Source organism: Arvicanthis niloticus, chromosome 7 (genome assembly GCF_011762505.2).
Source record: "Arvicanthis niloticus isolate mArvNil1 chromosome 7, mArvNil1.pat.X, whole genome shotgun sequence".
Taxonomy (NCBI): Eukaryota; Metazoa; Chordata; class Mammalia; order Rodentia; family Muridae; genus Arvicanthis; species Arvicanthis niloticus.
In genome coordinates, this window is record NC_047664.1 from 41862387 (window position 1) to 41880010 (window position 17624).

At 49.5% G+C, this 17624-nt stretch overlaps 1 protein-coding gene across 4 annotated transcripts in view; it reads left to right on the plus strand.

Moving 5' to 3' along the window:
- Positions 1–17624, plus strand: part of C7H4orf50 (chromosome 7 C4orf50 homolog) — an 83995-nt gene that overhangs the window by 32067 nt on the left and 34304 nt on the right. For all 4 annotated transcript variants that reach the window (XM_076938400.1, XM_076938398.1, XM_076938401.1 and 1 more), the window contains 4 exons: positions 1750–1806; positions 2964–3146; positions 8093–8144; positions 9607–9728. In XM_076938400.1, the coding sequence (XP_076794515.1) occupies positions 1750–1806; positions 2964–3146; positions 8093–8144; positions 9607–9728 (414 nt within the window). The remainder of the gene's footprint in view (positions 1–1749; positions 1807–2963; positions 3147–8092; positions 8145–9606; positions 9729–17624) is intronic.

The window sequence follows — 17624 nt, forward strand, 5'->3', positions numbered from 1 at the left end:
TCTAAGGAATGGTTAGATGCATGGCTTAAAAATACTTTCTCCTGATCCCCAGGCTACTTTTTTTTTAATTTTCTTCTCATCCACTTAAATAATCATTTGTCTTTGATAATCTTATACAATGTGTTTTGAACATATTCTCCCCTCTGCCAATTCTCACAGATTCCCTTTCTTACCCATCCACGTCTCTCTCTCCCCCTCCTCCTTTCCCTCCCCCCCCGTCTCTTTAACTTAAATCTATTAAGTATAGTTTATGCTGACCACGTGCTCTCAGATGTGTGGCCTCCCACTACAGTGTGCTTCACTTACCAGGGCCTGCACTCTTAAAGAAAACCGACTCTCCCTCTGCCAGCAACTATCAGTTGTCAGTAGCTGCTTGGCTAGCGATGGGACTCCATGGCCGCTTTCCCCCTCCATGCTTGAATTCAGTCTGACTTGAGCTTGCACAGGTCCTGCGTGCTGTCACAAGCACTGGAATTGTATGTGCAGCTGGGCTGTTGTGTTCCTAAAGCACTGTTTGCTTGAAGTCCCACCACCTCTGGCTCTTACACTCTTTCTGTCCCCTCTCCTACAGTGATCCCAAATCTGGGAAGAGGGGCTGAGTTACAGATGTCCCCTACAATGATTGATTAAAATCATGTATTGAACAAAATCACTTTTTACCTGCAAGTGTCCTGTACTCATTTCATAGGGTTAAGGTCTTTCCCAAACTGAGTCAGGGAGAGGTTGCATCAAAGCCTGCCTACATTGAGTCCCATTTGAACACAAGTTTATCCACTTGAAGCCAGACTCTCCCTCTTGACAAGTCCTGGAAAGTTACACCAAATAGATGCACAGAAATAATGTCTGTAAAAGCAAAGAAACAAACCAGTATTACGTATTCCCATCAACAGAGACCTGCTTAAATAAATCACACTACAGCTGCATGAGGAGAGAGTGTGTGAGATTTTTAAAGGGATCGGGCCAGTTGGTTTGCTTGAAAACATTGCCAGGATTTTCTATTCAATTACCAAACAGGATGCGACACTCTCCTTGTAGCACATTTTCATGTCTGTGCACACATACCCTATTTGTGTGAGTGTGTGATATTGAGGAAAAAATGATGGTAAGAACTGGCCAGGGCAAGGATGAAGGGTTTATTTAGATGGCAACAGATAAGAGAGTGTGAGGGAATTGCCGTAAAATTCCCATTTTATCCATTTTATGGGGCAAGAATTCAGACAGAATGTGGCTGAACGGTAGTGAGGTGGATGCTGGGCTGATATGAAAAGTCTGAGGTGATCTCATACGTGCCTGGTGCCTGGTCCCCAACCCATCTCTTTGTTGTGTTGGGCCCCCACACTCGGTCCTTCTCAGCAGAGACTGAGGCCACATAAGGAAGGCACTCCAGCTGCATGGTGAGTGTTGGGTACCAGAGGCCAGCCCAGAGCTGAGGGCTGGAATGTGACCAGCCTCCCACCAGGAACAGAATCCACATTGCTAACCAGCCCCAAGTGGTAACAGTTACTAGTGTTTATTGAGCACTGCTGACCACCATGCCTGGGTCTAGGTGCCCTATATCAGTGAGGCCTTATGATGACCCTCAGGATTATGTCTGGCTCGGGGACCCAAGTTTCACAGCAGGCTGTGTCCCTCTGGCACTGATCCTCAACACTCTCTCTCCACACAGAGAAAGGTGACTGCAGGCCAGCACTGGCACCGTCCTCTGACCTGTCCCACACTGCTCAGTCACAAGTGTGTTTCTCCTTTCAGCTTGAGGAGCTTTGGGAACAGCAGCGTGACGTGCGCCTGGCTTCCAGTCCCCTGAAGGTAACATACTGCCAAGTCACCATTTTGTATTTCCTGAAAATACCCGAGTGCCAGGCACAGATGTCACCAGGTCCCCACATGAACAACGTTCCACGTATCTTCTTCACCTGCCTCCTCACGTGTGTGAGGTCATCCTATATGGCATGTGTTTTGACCACACATGCTGTGTCCCACTTTGTCCTTGAAGCTGGGCTTGGAGGCAGCCACTTATTGCTCATGGTCTTCCTCCCCATTTTCCTCTTCTCATCTTTCCTCTGCCTTTTTCTTCTCTTTCTCCTTCCCCTCTTCCTCTTCTCTCTCCATCTCTTTCTGTCTCCTCCACTTTCCCATGCTGCATTCACTCCAGTGCACGTTTCCTTAGGAAGGTCCCCCCCAGTCCCCACCCCACCCCCGCCTATCCTTTTATATGTATATTTGGGACACACGGAGGAGGAATGCCCCTTGTTGCACACGCTCTTTGCTAGCAGGATAATGGTTTCTGTGTAGGTGACCCAGGAGGAGCCTTGATCAGCTAAACACCAGGACATCCAGAACCCGTTTCCTGCCTTCTCTCAGGGGCTCAGTTTCCTCAGCTGTTATATTAGAAATATGAACCACTTCATCTTCCACAGTTCCTCATCGGTCGGAGCCTCACTTTTGTGTTAGTTAGTGGTTCTCAGCCTTCCTAATACTGCAACCCTTTAATACACTTCCTCATGCTGTGGTGGCTGATGTGATTTCTAATGGTCTTAGGTGACCCCTGTGGAAGGGTTGTCTGACCCCCAAAGGGGTCTCAACCCCCAGCATGAGAAACACTGGTATTGGTAAAATGGAAACTTTAGGAATTCCCACTGAGACTGTAGGATGCCATCTGAGACATCATAGACAGGACAGTACAAGGACACCCATAAAATCCAGACCATGAGCGTGCCCTCCCACTAAGTTCATGCTTTGACAAATCCCTCTCATCTAAAGGAGGACTCCAGAGCTTTGTGCTTTAGTAAGGTGAAGCTGAATGAAAAGGCAGGGAGGACTCTGCTGGGTGGTTCCCCTTGCAGCGTGTCGTATGGAGGGTAGCATGTAGCTTTGAGGTCCTGGTTGTGGCTGAGGGAATCCTGTTGGGAATGGGGCACTGCATTGGCCCTAGCTCGGCCTTTACCATGAGTCCCACTCTCCAGGCCAAGCTGGCTTCCCTGGTCCACAAGTGCCAGGAGAGGAACCGCCTGATTGAGTACCTGCTGCAGGAGCTGCCAAGACATGAGCCCAAGAACCACCTGCTCTCCGAGCTGGCTCAGAACATGCTTGAGGATGTAGCACTGGCTGAGTATAGTGCCACCTTTCTGACCCCAGGAGCACCAGAGGTAAGTTGCCATAAAAACCCCTGTTCCTGCTTCTAGGGACCCTTGGGTGGACCCAGCCCAGGTCACCTGCCTTCCTGTGCTGTCTTGGTTACCATCCATCCCTCACACTGGTTCCTTCTCTAGGTGGTACCTATATTCTGGGGGTTGTGAAGAGTTCTGGGGATCCTTTGTCTCTGAAGCACTTATGACCCTGTGCAGGGGGAGCAGACACCAATGTGTCATGTAAGCACAATCATGCTATGTCACCAGACATTCTTGTTACCCATACTTCATTAGTCTGTACACATAGCCCCTTCTGCCAGTATGCTTTGTCCACTGACTGCCTTCTGTCCAGCCTTCAAGGTTCCGAGTGCCTATCCACAGCTACTGGTCTAAATCCCAATAACCACAATTCCACTCACACCCTTCTGCCTCCACGGTACCTGGCATGCACAATAGAGCATACACAGGGGATTCTTCTCATGTTGTCGAGGGTATTTGTTGATACCTCTCTGTGAGGCCAGAGCCTATCCCAAGCTGTCTGCCTCCCCATTGTCTGACACAGAATTTGCCTAGCAAAACACCTCTTGAAGCACGAGATTATGAACCAACTGGATGTGTAGCTAGGTGGAGAGAGTGCTTGCCTGTCATGGGTGAGATTCTGGATGCTCTGCCCAGAACCACACCCACATAGAGATAATGAACTCAATGTGTGAGAATCTTCTTTGTTGAAGGTGAACAAAAGAAGATACTGAGGGTGAAATGTTCAGAAGCCCTGGTGGTGGTGGAGGGTGGTTCTGGATGCCCATTTTCCTGATCTAAATAGAAGGCTCCCAGGGGTGTGCTTGGCCCTGAACAGTAGCCTGGGGGGACCCAGAGGTGTCAGCCATGTGTGCTTACAACTATTCTTGGGTTTGAGACAGATCTGCTTCTGAGTCTGCTGATGGTTTGAGGTGGGTGTGTTTTCTAAGACTATGGCCTTGGGGTTGGTTCTGGTGTACAGGGGTTGACCTTCTCAGCCCCTCGAAGCCTGTAGGTGTCTATGATACAAACTGTCATGTAGCCGAGGAGGTGGAAACTGGAGGCCACAGGGCTATCAAAGGTGTAGAGACTTGGTGTAGGGCCAGAGCTCAAATCCAAAGTACCAGACACCATGTCTAGTGTTCTTCTGTTTCTATGGGTTGCAGAAGGGATCATGTAAGAGAAGGGGAGAGAGGGGGGGGAAATGAGGGACAGAGGGGGGTGAACTCTAGTTAAAGTGATTAAGACAATCTCTGAGACATAGTTGGTGCCTAATATTTGTGGGGGTGTGGATGGGGGTTGATGTTAATGTGTTCCAGGCTGGATGTTTCCATCCGTAAGGAGATTCTCTGAGCCTGGGATGCCTCCTCATGGCCTGGGGTGTAGATCTTGGGGAGGCCATACAGCAGATGTAACTGACCCCAATTGTCAGCCTTTCTGTACTCTCTGGCTTGGCTCGAAACTACCACCAGCTTTGAAAGTGTCCTAGTTTGGTTTCTGTTGCTGTGATAAAGGCTATGGCCAAAAGCAATTTGGGGAAGAGAATAATTTCTTTGGTTCACAGATTACAGACCATCATCAGGGAAACCAAGGCAGGAACTTGGAGCTGCAGCCTGGAAGCGGGAACTGAAGTAGAGACCATGGAATGGGGTGCTGATTACTGGGTTGCTCTCTGGCTTGTGATCAGCTTGCTTTCTTAGACAGCTCAGGATCTGCCCAGGGATGGCACTGCCCACAGTGGGCTGGACCCTCCCACACCCACACTCATGACTGTTCCTCACAGACGTGGCCACAGGCTAGTCTGATGGGGATAACTCCTCAACTGAGATTCCTTCCTTGCAGGTGTGTGTAGGTTTGTGTCAGGTTGACAAAACCAATGAGCACAGACAGTAACACTGAGTCTAATCTGACTGGATATTCAGAGTTCATTCCTGTGCTGTGTGGTCTGGAGACTGCAGCAGCCTGCTGTGCCATATCCTGACCAGAAGTGGTGACAGAGCTCCTGCCACCCTTAGCCAGAGATCTGGAGTACCAAGTAGGCCAAAACACGTAGTGAGCCAACCAACGGTGTAAAAGACGATTGGCCCTTGCAAGGGTCAGACCAGGCTGAGGTACATCATGGCTCTGAGTCCGCTGACTTTTGTTCTCTTGCCTGTACAATGGGAACAGCCCAATCTGCTCAGTAGACATACTGAGAAGCCAGTATGGGATAACCTGTATCCTATAGGCAAGAGGCTGAGACCAAGGAGTCCAGGGTCACATCTCCACTCGACCACCCTCTAGTCCTTTGACCTATGAGGGGACACTTACATGTTCTGCTGACTATATACAGGCAATGGTCCAAGTGCTTGCAGCAAACTAGCAGAGTCTGTATTATCCCACATGAATGGCACAGTTCTCACCCAATCAGATAACAGAGCGAGGCTCCGAGAGGGCCTTCCCCAAAGACCTACATCTCTATGGAGCTTTCTAATTCGGTCCTTTTCATGCTGACTGACTTTGCCTAAGTGGTGGGAGGGGCACTTGAAGCTGATGCTGGGAGTCTGCACACAGCTAACAGCAATGACCACTGCAGGGGTGGGTAGGTAAAGCCTACCTGAGAGCAGGCACAGAGGAGGTGTGGCTGGACTGGAGTTCATAGTGTCTGCACTGGCTTCAGTAGCTTCTAGGGCTGGGGTGTGGAGTGTTGGTGCAGGACCAGAGTCAGGTTCCCTAAGGATGGGGTCTGAGAGGCTGGTTATGTGCTGTGTAGTAGCCCCCTGTTCTTCCAGCAGTATGTTCTCAGCCATGAGGACCCTGTTGGAGAGGGACACTGGGCTCTTCAGTGCTGCTGGTGACAGCTCTTCCTACTGGCAGTTGGAGACTGGAAGCTGGTCCAGAGCACTTGGTTTTATGGACACTAGCTTTGCTTCAGGGAACACAGATGGAAGTCCTGATGGAGGCCTTTGGGCTTTGGCTGACAGCCGAGAGGGCTGCCTGGTGGCTGAGGAGTTGCTGATGGGCTTGGGGTAGGCTGCGCATGGGATCAGGCTGACAAGTAGGGAGATGGTGTGCTTTTGACAGAAGCCTTCTGGAAACATCCCTGGAGAATCCATACACTGAAGTGCCCAACAGCCCTTCCTTGGAAACAGAGACTACAGTAATGGGACATGGTGCTCCCACCCAGACAGGTCATCTGTGTTTGGTATCTGGTAATACAGTCCTGCCCTCCACTCCACAGATGAGTCCATTCCATCTTCCCACATCCTCTTCCTGGAGGAGAGTCGTAATAATGGATCAGCCAAGGCCTTGGAAAGAGGGTAGAGGTTTGGTATCCTCCCCTTCCAGCAGAGGATGTGGCCTGTCACCCACTCTCCACCTTTCCATCATTGCAATGGGTGGGGTGGAGTCTCACCTCCATTGTCTTTTCTGGCTGAAATTTGAGAGAAGGCTGAATCCCATCGTTCATTCGTCAGCCCTTCTCACTGGGACATGGCTGTGGGGCCCCGCCCAGAGCGCCTGCACTGCTGGTACACTGCCATCACTTCATCCCTCGGATGCAGCCTCCCCAGACTGCTGTACATGTGTTGTCTCCCAGTGGGACCCCTTTCTCCAGCTCAGTTGCCTTGGGATGGTGATGGTGGGAATGCACAGGCAGCTGTCTAGAAGAGAGGAGAAGGCTCGTTGAGAACAAGTAAGCAAGGATGTATTTATTCTCTTTGCTCACATGTTGTTAGCGTCTTGAGTTCCTGCCTTTTTCAGTTTTTAATTTTTTTATTGGATATTTTATTTATTTACATTTCAGATGCCATCCCCTTTCCCCATTTCCCCTCCCTAGAAACCCCCATCCCCTTCCTCCTTTTTGCTTTTATACCATTTTAATTACATGCAAGTATTAAGGTCCGTTCTAGGTTGAGTTCCTGCTCTGATTTCCCAAACTGATAGACTGTAACTTGGGATTGTAAACTGAAGCACCACCACTCCCACCCCATTGCTTTTTCTCAAGGTTTCTGTCACAGAAACCACAATAAAACCAGGACAAGAGCATCTCCCCACAGCACAGCAGGAGAGCAAGTGTCATCACGCCTGAAGCATGAGGCTCCTGAAAGGTGCTGTGGAGTGGCTTGTGACCAGAGGACAGTTAGCCTTCGGTTACTGTTCAGCACCTCTGTCAGTCCATCCTGGAGCCCATTTGTCAAATAGATCCTGGTCAGGGCAAGTAGCAGCCAGGTGGCTGAACTGTGTTAGGAGTCTGGAAAGATGATACAGGGTCACTGGCTCGCTTGAATTAGGCCTTGGAGTTCACTCAGAGGTTTTCCAGTGAGGAAAAGAGAATAGAGCTTCCAGGCATGATGATGGGCCATGCTGGTGCCTGGAGCATCAGGATGAAGATGGGGGAGAAGAGATGCCCCAGGGTCACTGCACACAGGACCCTGCCCCACAGAATGCCCTAAAGGACACAGAATAGAGACTCCAACATGCCTTGAAGATCTAGTAGTTGGCTTCTTCTTCACCAACAGGGGCTGCTGGGTGGAGTGTGACTCCCTGAGGCTGCCCTGCTGCCTACAGATGTGACTGATCATTGCAGTAGTGCATGGGGTGGACTCGGGATCAAGGTCTCCTAATGAGTGATGAATCAGTGGCTCCTGGCAGCACTAGATGCCCCAACTTTCTTTAAAACTTCTCTTAATGCATTTCTGAAAAGACACATGTTGCTGTCTCTGCATGGAAGTTGAATCTGGCCAAGGAAATGTAATTGTCCCTGGTGTGTGGTACCCTTGAGCAGACCTGGCCCGGGTCACCTAGATGGTGGCTAAGGAGGGAATGTGGCAGATACACTATCATGTCACCTTCCCTAGCAGGCTGAGCTCAGCTGCACAGGGTGGCCAGCCTTACTTTGGTCCTCTGGGGACTTTCACACCTTTCTCTTTGCAGTATATTCACTGAGCTGTTCTTTTTTCTTCTAGACACTCTGTCACCTGGATGTGAGCGCCAAGGAGACCTCAGCCAGTGGAGGAGGTCAGTACACCTGCCAGAAACATTTCTGTGTGTTCAGCAAAAGCTAGGGCTGGGTGGGATGGGTGCAAACTGCCCAATGTCAAACTTGTACCACGAAGGGGACTTCCTGTTTCTCCCTCTCCTTCTGCTGCTTGTCCCCATCTTATCACCTTTGTAGCATCAGAACATACTGGAAAAAAAAAAAACAAGCAAGAAGAGCCTCAAATTCCTCAGCTTCGTTCTTCATTATAAACCATTACATCCGTTTCCCAACACTTGACATTCATCTCATATAAGTAATTCCCATATAATATTATGAATAAGCTCGGGGGACAGATGTGTTCACCCCATGCCTTTAGTGTTGCGAGTTAACCCATGCCCTCTGTAACACAGAGGAATGTAACACAGCCACTAAGGTGGTGGAGAAGGCCATCTTGTAGGGTAGTGTCGTGATGTTAAATTCAAAGATGGTAGAACATGGAGTATTCAATACTGTGAGCTGTATCACACACGCATATCCATGTGTGATCAGCGAAGGAGGTTAAGAGGTAAATTAAATATTTACTGTGGTTACTCAGGCAGAGGCACCTGGGTTATTTTGTTGTTGCTCTGGTATCTTTATTGTAATAGGGGAATTAAGGTGCCGGGAGACCAGACAGAGCCTCCTCTCTGAGGGCTTTAAAAAGCACTGTTTACTAGCGGTATGGGACTGGGTTATAGGTGTGGGGCTGACCCTGAGGTTGCACTCATAGAAGGACTGAGCATTCTCCAGATGTGTTTTCTCCATGGCGCCTATACTCGAGTCTGCTTTTGCCAGCCCTGTGATGGCAGAGGAGCTGACCAAGCTCTCTGAGCCGGACACTGTTCAAAAGGAAGATACTGTGACTGTCCTGTATAGGATGCGACACATAGCAGGGTGTCAATACATGAGAAGAAAGGTTCTTCTTGGCAGATGGGGATGCCCTCTGTTCCTTCACTGTGCCTCTAGCCTGAACTGGTACCTGATTCTGCAGCTGGAGAGCTGTGGATTCTAGCTGGTCCCACTCTGCCACTTGTTTTCACGCAGTCTGCCCGCCCTGGGCTCACCCTGCTCACTTATGAAAGGAGAAAATGCTTATGGTTAATGGGTCTGTTTGTGCTGTTTCTGGAGGCTGCCTGTCACTCTCTGCAGGGGAGGCATACAAGATGTGGGGCCAGCAGAGGGAACACAGGAGGTAAGGCCACCCTGGAGGGCATGGTAGCTAGCAGAAGATTAGGGAGATGGGCAGTAGCCTGGGGGTGCAGCAAGATCATAGTGGTGCCATTATTTTGTGTGGTACTCAGAGAATTCAAAGGCACTAAGAAAGCCTCTGTCACAGGGATGGCAATGTGGGAGCATTTGTGGATAGCAAGAGACTGGAAACAATATGATAAAGTTTAGGGACCTGTCAATTTTAAAGATGGATGCCTGGCCTGAGACCTAACTGAGGATTTTCTCTTCCAGCTCAGGAGTATCTGTTTAATTCTGAAACAGACAGTGTCCTTCAAAACCTGTGGGGTATGGAGTCCCTGTCCCTTCCAGGGGCCAAGTGGTCATTGCAGACTGCTCCACCAGGTTCCCCAAAGGTGAGTGCATGCCTTCACCTCCCATCTGAAATATGGTTCTGACTGGAAGAGGAATACACTCTCAGATGTGCACACTTAGTTACACACACACACACACACACACACAGAGAGAGAGAGAGAGAGAGAGAGAGAGAGAGAGAGAGAGAGAGAGAGAGAAAGAGAGAGAGAGAGAAGCATGTACACACAAGCATGCACACATGACAGCCCCAATAAAGCCCACCAGGTTAAAAAGTAAAATGTAACCCAGAGTCTGTTATCTGCATTTCAGTCTTTGTTTCTGCTGAAGCCTCTTGCTGTGTGTTATTTTTCTTGAGGGTTGGCCCTCATGGGTGAAGACCCAGGCCCTGGATTGAGGTTCTCTTGGTGATCCCTGCCCCAGGAGGACTTCCCTTGCTCTCATGGGCTGACATGACCAGTACCTTCCTCACTGAGGGCTGACTCAAAGATGATACAGCCAGAGCAGCTCTGCCTGACATCTAATTCACACTCACTTCTGGGCCCCAAACCTACAGGGTCCTTCAAGTCTTCTCCCATGGTTCCTGGTACCCCACAGGCTATGAGATTCCTGCTCAGCATCCCACCCTCACAGAACCTGGACCTCCCACAGACTGCAAGTGAGGGATAGGACGCTGACACCCCACCAGAATGCACAGGGACTCCTGCCCCCTGATGTCAGGGTCAGTCCTACAAAGCCTCTCAGCTGTGGTCCTTTGCAGATCGTAGCTGACAAATATATTGTCCTTATAGTTTATCTAGATGTGTCTAGTTGTTTCTGCTATAAAGTACCTGAACAAGTTATCACCAGACACACTACACTGGCTCCAGATAAACTACTTAACTTATTAAATCTGGGCTGGCTGGTCTGAGCTTGACCCCCAGCCTTGTCCTTGTTAGGTGAGTGTGATGCTGGGCAAAGCCCTTCATGTGTTTGTGTGTTAGTCTCCTTCTGTATAAAATGGGAGTGGCACTGCCCGACACTGTCGTGAGAATGAAAGCCACCGTGGCCACGGCACTCTGTGTTTGCAGCTCTCACAATGAAAGAACAGAGAAAGTGGCTCTCCCTTGCTGCATCTCAGCGCAAGATTTGTGGACTCTTGGGATTTTTCATAGGCCTCCATATTTATTTATATTTTTATCTTAAGGATGATGGATTGATATTTCATCTTGGAGATGATATATTGCATGTCAGGGGTGTGGGTCGATTTGATGACACCCTTGACTATGAAGTATTTGTTTCCAGTGCAGGAGAGGTGCTCACAAGGGCTGGCTGTGCTCAGCAGGGTCTTCATCAGCTTTCTGACTGCTGATGTCACAGTTACCTGTGTGGGTTCCATGTCTAGAAATAAGAACACTTTCCCATTTTTTCACTGTCTCCTGGGAAAACTATCTCCGACTCGCCTTTTGTGACACGTCACCTGGAGGCATCACAGGTAACACTGGCCTCCCCAGAGGAGAAGCAGGGTGAGCAATTGCAAATGGTGTGGGTGTTCACAGGAGTGAGCATGGCTGGAGCACAGGGAGGAAAGCAGACAGAGACTATGAAAGAAGGAGGAGGCCTACACTGAGTACCCAGTCCCACAGGGACCTCATACCTGTTTCGCCTATGAAGAAAGGTAGGAGGTCAAGGAGGCAGATGGCTCACAGAAACACTCAGGCTGAGAGCATGGACAGTACAGCCCTGTGGCTGCTCCCTAACCCCATCCCTGGTGGATGGAGGGATGGCTCTAGTCTTCTGGTCAGGCTGGAAGGCAGACACATGGCCACATCTGGGGGACGCTGGGGAGGCAGATGCGCTTCCTGCAGCTGTGCTGTTGTAGCTGGTCTTTCCTGTGAGTTCTGGAGGGAAAGATGCTTTCAGAGGTGAGATGCTGCTATAGATCATCTTATGCTCAGGAATGGCTGATGATGGGCTTGTAGGCAGGGTGAGGGATGAAGTCACATGACCTTAGTAATCTAGAATCAGCAGCTTTATAGCCACATACATATACATAAGATGTCTCGGGTCTTCAAAACTATAAAGAGAATCCAGGACAAGGAATGTGGTGCATATTTGAGGGGCCGTGGGGACAGTGGCATGAGATTACCATGCAGGAGGCACTGCCTTTCTGTGTGAAGGGTGTGTTCTCCTGTCATTGAGAACAAAAGCCTTTGCTTCCACTCGGCCACCAGCCCAATGCCTGTAGGTCAGCACTTGCTCAATAGCAGGTAGGACAACCCAACTAGTCCCTATCTCCATTTCCTTGGCTGTGACTCAGTGACGATGGCCTCTTAGCATTGTCATAGGAGGAAGTGAGCATGTGGTAAGACAGTACAAAAAGTGCTGGGTAAGCATTATTTGTCATTGCTGTATCTCTCATGGGTAAGAGGTGTGATCTCAGAACTGTAATCAAGGGACACAGAGACTTCTGCTTTCTCTTCTCCAGCTGTCCCCGTCTTCTGGCTCAGCCTGGATTCTGGATAGTGCCCAGCAGCAGGGAAACAGAGCTTTCCCCATCATGTCTAGGGGCAGAGGTAGAATATCCCACCCTCTCTTCCTAGCCAGCAGCCTCTTGCCGTCCTGGAGGATGCCGGCTTTCCACCACACACTCAGACAGTGTCTGCAGCAATTCCCAAGCCAATAAATCACTGCAGCAGGCGTGAAGTTGACAGGGCCACTCACTCTCTGGGGTCACTTCACTGCCTCCATAAATATTTGAAGCAGAGCCTTCGGAGAGCACTTTAAGAAATCGAGTTTGCTCTCAGCCCTCCATGAGTGGGAAGTGCTTTTGTCTTTGGCTTTAAAAAAGGCTGTGGTTGTGGTGTAAGTGGGGAAGGTGCTGGTGTGCCTTGCAGAACAGTTTTGTTAGGTGCAAAGACAGTGATAAGCAGGTTTTCTGTGTGCATGTCTAGGAAGGAGAGCTGCACAGTCACCCTGCACAGGGTGAAACATGGCAGACCACCCTGAAGTCCTTGGACCTCATGTTTCAGGCCCTGTTCCAGGCTCTTCCTTGGATGTCTTTTCCCCTCTTGGAGGGAAAGTCAGAGGTCCCTGCCCTCTTCTGTTCTCTCCTGTAAGGGAGGACAGGGACAATGACGAGAAACGGAGGCACATCAGTACATAGCCAGGCTTGGGCTTATTGTGCTTTCATTTTCAGTTTAAGAATGGACAGAGAATTTTCATTTGACCTTTCCTTGCATTCCTGTTATTCATATCTCATGAGACCAACCACAACATGGACCTAGGAGCCGGTGAGTTTGGTTTCCAGGAGAAATGGGAGCCACTGAAATGCAAGTAACGCCCAGAACTGTGACCACTTGTCGTAGGACAAGGGACCAAGTACAGGTTATATCCTAGAGAGGCTGCCAAGTGGGCCCACATCTCATTCAGTCATCTGGCTGTTGTGGTTGCTAGGTGACCGCTGTCTGCTGCTGTAATGCTGGGAAAGACATACAGAGCTGGGTGAGGATGTTGGATTGATGGCCCCTCTTCTGCTCCCCTGTCTCTTTGTCTTGGAACTGCATTCTTAACATCATGAGTTGGAATATCAAGAATGTGATGGAGAGAGAATGTGCAAGGGGCAGCTCATCCTGCAGGAGTGGTGCCACCTCTGGTCTCCAAAGTAGTCCTGCAAGGCTAAGACATGAGGCATTATCCCATCACCTCAGGTTCCCCCAGCCTCAGCTCATAATCTGATCTTTGGTAAGAGGCAACCCAGATGGGTCTCTCCAGAGTGATCCCTGATGCTCACCATGGTGATAGCATGCTAAATACAAAACACTTGTAAACCAGAAACTGCAGTAAGCATTCCCTCTCAGGGTACACTGAGGGTCTCCAATAAGGGCTGCTTCAAGTTCTGACTTCCAAGCAGTGTTGCAATGAATGCTGCCAGATGCTGGCAGACTCTGGCCTTCTCCCAGGCCTCCAAAACTCAGCCCCTTGGAAGGCACGAGGGGGCCCAACACACCTTTCATCCGCTTTTTATTGTCTAATGCAAGAGGATCAGGCCAGGGCTTGCACCAATGGTATTGAAGGCCAGGCAGGAGCTTGGCTTGCAGGAGCTGGGGACAGCCACTCCTCTGCCTAGGCCTCTGGAGAGACCAGCAAACAGACTAGCCCTGCAGCTGCAGCAGAAAATAATTTATCAGTCAGTTGTCAGCAAGCCACGTGGAGAACTTCCCCTGGAGCCTAGCCAAAGCTAGTAAAGTAAGTGTGCCCCTCCCCCTAGCCATGAGACAGGCCCTTGGGGAGGCCTGGCTTTGCCTGTGTTGAATGTGGTTTCTCTTCCCTGTGGCCTCATTCATCTTCCAGTGAATCTGGAAGGACAGGGAGGACTAGAACTGGGTGTCCTTGGTCTCCTGTCAGCTCCTGCCCTGGGTGTTCCAGGCAGACATGTAGCCTATGACCCAGGGCATCAGCAAATGGGTTGCAGGGTGGGACTATGGAGTAGGAAGCTACCTGCGAGGATACTGCAGTAGACTCCTGGCCAAAGTGTGCCCTGTGCTATATCTCCCTGGGGGTGCTGTCAGGAAGGGGAGATGTCAAAGTGGGGCAGCCATAGGAGCAGAGTCCCTTCCCTACCTCCCCAGGGTGAGCTGTTCCCAAACCCACAGAGAGCATGGGATGCTATAGACCTGCACTGTCACCCAGATATGGGACATACTTTCCGTTGTCACAGACAAGGCCTGTTCAGGGGTACATCAGAAGAGGGAGGCTAGCTGTCAATCTTAAATGGCAATCAGACTCTCTCCAAAGGTGATGATTTTGCTGGGGTTAGCTAAGTGCTGTGTGGGTTCATGTATACCCAAGGAGGCTGAGGTCAGAAGTCTGTAAAGGCAAATCGAGGGGAGCACAGTAAGCAGATACAGGGGTGCCATCATAGGGACCCATACCTAGCTGTATGAAATGGATAGGTGTGAATATACGGAGCTGTGAGAGCCTCTGCTCATGGCTGCACCTCTAGTAGGTTCTGCAATTGCTCCTGGTGCTAAGTGTGTGTATGTGGCAAAAATAGCACCTCTGGCTTTGTTACAGTTGTTTTTTTATGATCGTGACAGAAGTGACTCTATTTCTTCTGTCAGCTTTCACATAAGAAGCAAGTGTTTGGTTCTCAGTTCCAGCAATGGCTGTCCTGCTTCCACCTGCTGGGCTCACAGTTAGGAGGAAAAGACCACAGAGGATGCTGGGAAGTGGTAAGATGGCCCCCGGGGATGTTTGATAAAGTGTTGGAGAACATGAGTGGCCTTTGCTGGGCCCTGAAGGTTGACAGTCTGACAGTAGGCAAGGTGGGAACTTGGAGTGTCAGGTCCATGAAGCACTGTGTTCAGTTCCTGTTTCTTTAGGAGCCAGGAAGCCTGGTATAAAATCACTGGAAGCACTGAGCTAGGCAAACGAATGTACAAAACACAGGTGGAGTGTGTGCCCTGAGGACAGAGCCTCGTGCTCACTCTAATCTGAGCTGGCCAGATGTAGCTTTCAATGGCAGTCCTTGGAGGCCTGGATTCTTCCTGGCACAACACCTCCATGGTGATATTGTCTCTCATCATCTTTGCTGACATGGCCTGGTGACATGCTTCATAATGTCACCTCCAGAATACTGCCCTGCCCTGCAGCATTCTTAACTCTGTGTCAGCCTCACACACTTTCCCTGCCCAAGCCAAGAGGCAGGTGGCTTAGGAGCTAAGCATACCTACCTCCCAACCCATGTACTGGTCTGGCTCTGACCCTCTCATCCCTCCAGAGTCTCAGTGTTCTGGCCTGTGAGATGGGGTGTCTGACTCCCAGCATGACTAGAAGTGAGCCACCCTTTGCCCCAAGAGGCCCTCCAAGCATGGAAGAGCTACAGTGTCATTGCCACTATGTGACTCTGATAGTGTATATGCGTGTGTGTGTGTGTGTGTGTGTGTGTGTGTGTGTGTTTTATAATCCAGGTACATGAAACTCTACAGAGTATGGTATTAGAGAGGTGGACAGGACTCAGCCACACAGGAGACCCTGGCAGAAGAGGCTAGGATAAAGTACATGTGCTGCTCTGAGCTCTGTGTGGCAGTTTACAAGTGTCCCTTGGGGCAGAAGGTCATATTCTTAGGACCTCATGGTCCCTACGTGCCATGTCCATGCCATGGTTGAAATGTATGGTCAGTGTGTCATGGAGCATGGGAGGTGTCACTCACAGACACACACACACACACACACACACACACACACAAACACACACATAGACATACACACACACACACACATAGACACACACATTCACATACACATAGACAGACACACACAGACACACACAGACACACACAGACACACAAACACATAGACACACACATTCACATACAAATAGACACACACACACACACACACACACACACACACACACACACACGGCTCAGCAGAGAGAGGCCTCTATGGAATCCTCATGAATCATGACAGTGGAGAGAATGCAAGGACATTATCGAGGTTGTGGTTTGAAGAGAGGACATACGAAGGCAGGGAGCATCCGGGCTCCAGATTGTCCTTCTTTCTGCCCTGTGAGCTGAAGAAAGGGCATGGCCTGGGATGACAAGAGACCCAAGTTCTGTGTGCTAGAGGCTGCAGGGAGGAGGGATGAGGGTGGCTGATGTGAGCATGGCTGAAAACTGGCTTCCTAGCTAGGCACGGCCGTGCACCTCAGCGCTTTGTGAGTGGAGTCAGGGAGATGCCTGCAAGTTTGAGGCCACACAGTAAGATCCTCTGTCACAGGAAGGATGGATGGGAGGAAGGAAGGAAGTTTAACCTCATTTTGGAAAACATATCAGGACAAAAATTGTCAAATATTTACAAAAACAGACAGAAAAAGAAGAGGTTCCAGCGTGTTCATCATTCAGTGTCAACAAAGATCAGCTTGAAGGCAGGCTCCTTTGTCAGTGCCTGGCCCTTCCCTCCTTCCCAGCCACATTGTTGGGAGGTGGGGCTAGATATTCATCACTCAGCTCACAAACATTTCAAACACTGTTCCATCCTTCAATAAGTGGTAACTTTTTAATTTTATCAAACATCCAATCTGTTCAGTTTTCTATTTTACAAATTACATTGGTAATTTTTTTCATGGTTTATTTGAAACTGTCTAAGGTCTCATTGTAACTGATTGACATGTCTTTTTTGGGGTAGATTGATGTAAGACAAAACTTACTTCATTAAATATGAGTGTGGTCACTTGCTGTGGGACTGTCACCTCTGTCTCTCTCCAAAATATTTCCACCTTCTTAAACTGAAGCTCCGTGCTAGAAACATGAACCTTCCACCTTCTCTAGTAATCACCTGACTATGTTGCATCTTAAATAAAGTGACAATGATTAGCTCCCTCACACGGGAGAGCCTTTGGGATTTGTCCCTTTGTGCCTAGCTTTGTTAGATATAGTACAATGCCATGAAGGTGCGTGTATACAATAGCATTTCATAATTTTCTTCCTTTTAGAGGCTGAATATACTTCAACTGCATAGGCTTGCCACAGTTCCTCCCCTCCGCATGATGGAGGGCAGCCTTCTTTGAGTCACTCTTTTCCTCTCCAAGGTGAGGGTATCATATCTGACTTAGTTTCCAGGCCCCTCCTGTGTCAACGTGTTCCCGACTTCTTTGTCCACTGAGCATGCTCCATGTGAGTAACCAAATCTTCAGATGCTCCAGGCTCACATTCGTGAAGCTCACGTGTGATGCAATGTGGGATTTTTTTCACTCTCTGCCTGGAAGCTGGAGCTTGGACCCAGCTCCTCCAGTGCAACAGAAGACAAGGGAGATGAAGTGAGTCTGGTGAGATTTAGCCTCATCTGGAACCTGGGTACCAGCAGTTCACTTAGTGTCCCTGGGGAACTTGTGTCAAAGCAAGTCATGACTAGTCCTGAAGGATGATGGATGAGGAGGTCATAGCCTTGCAGGGCTG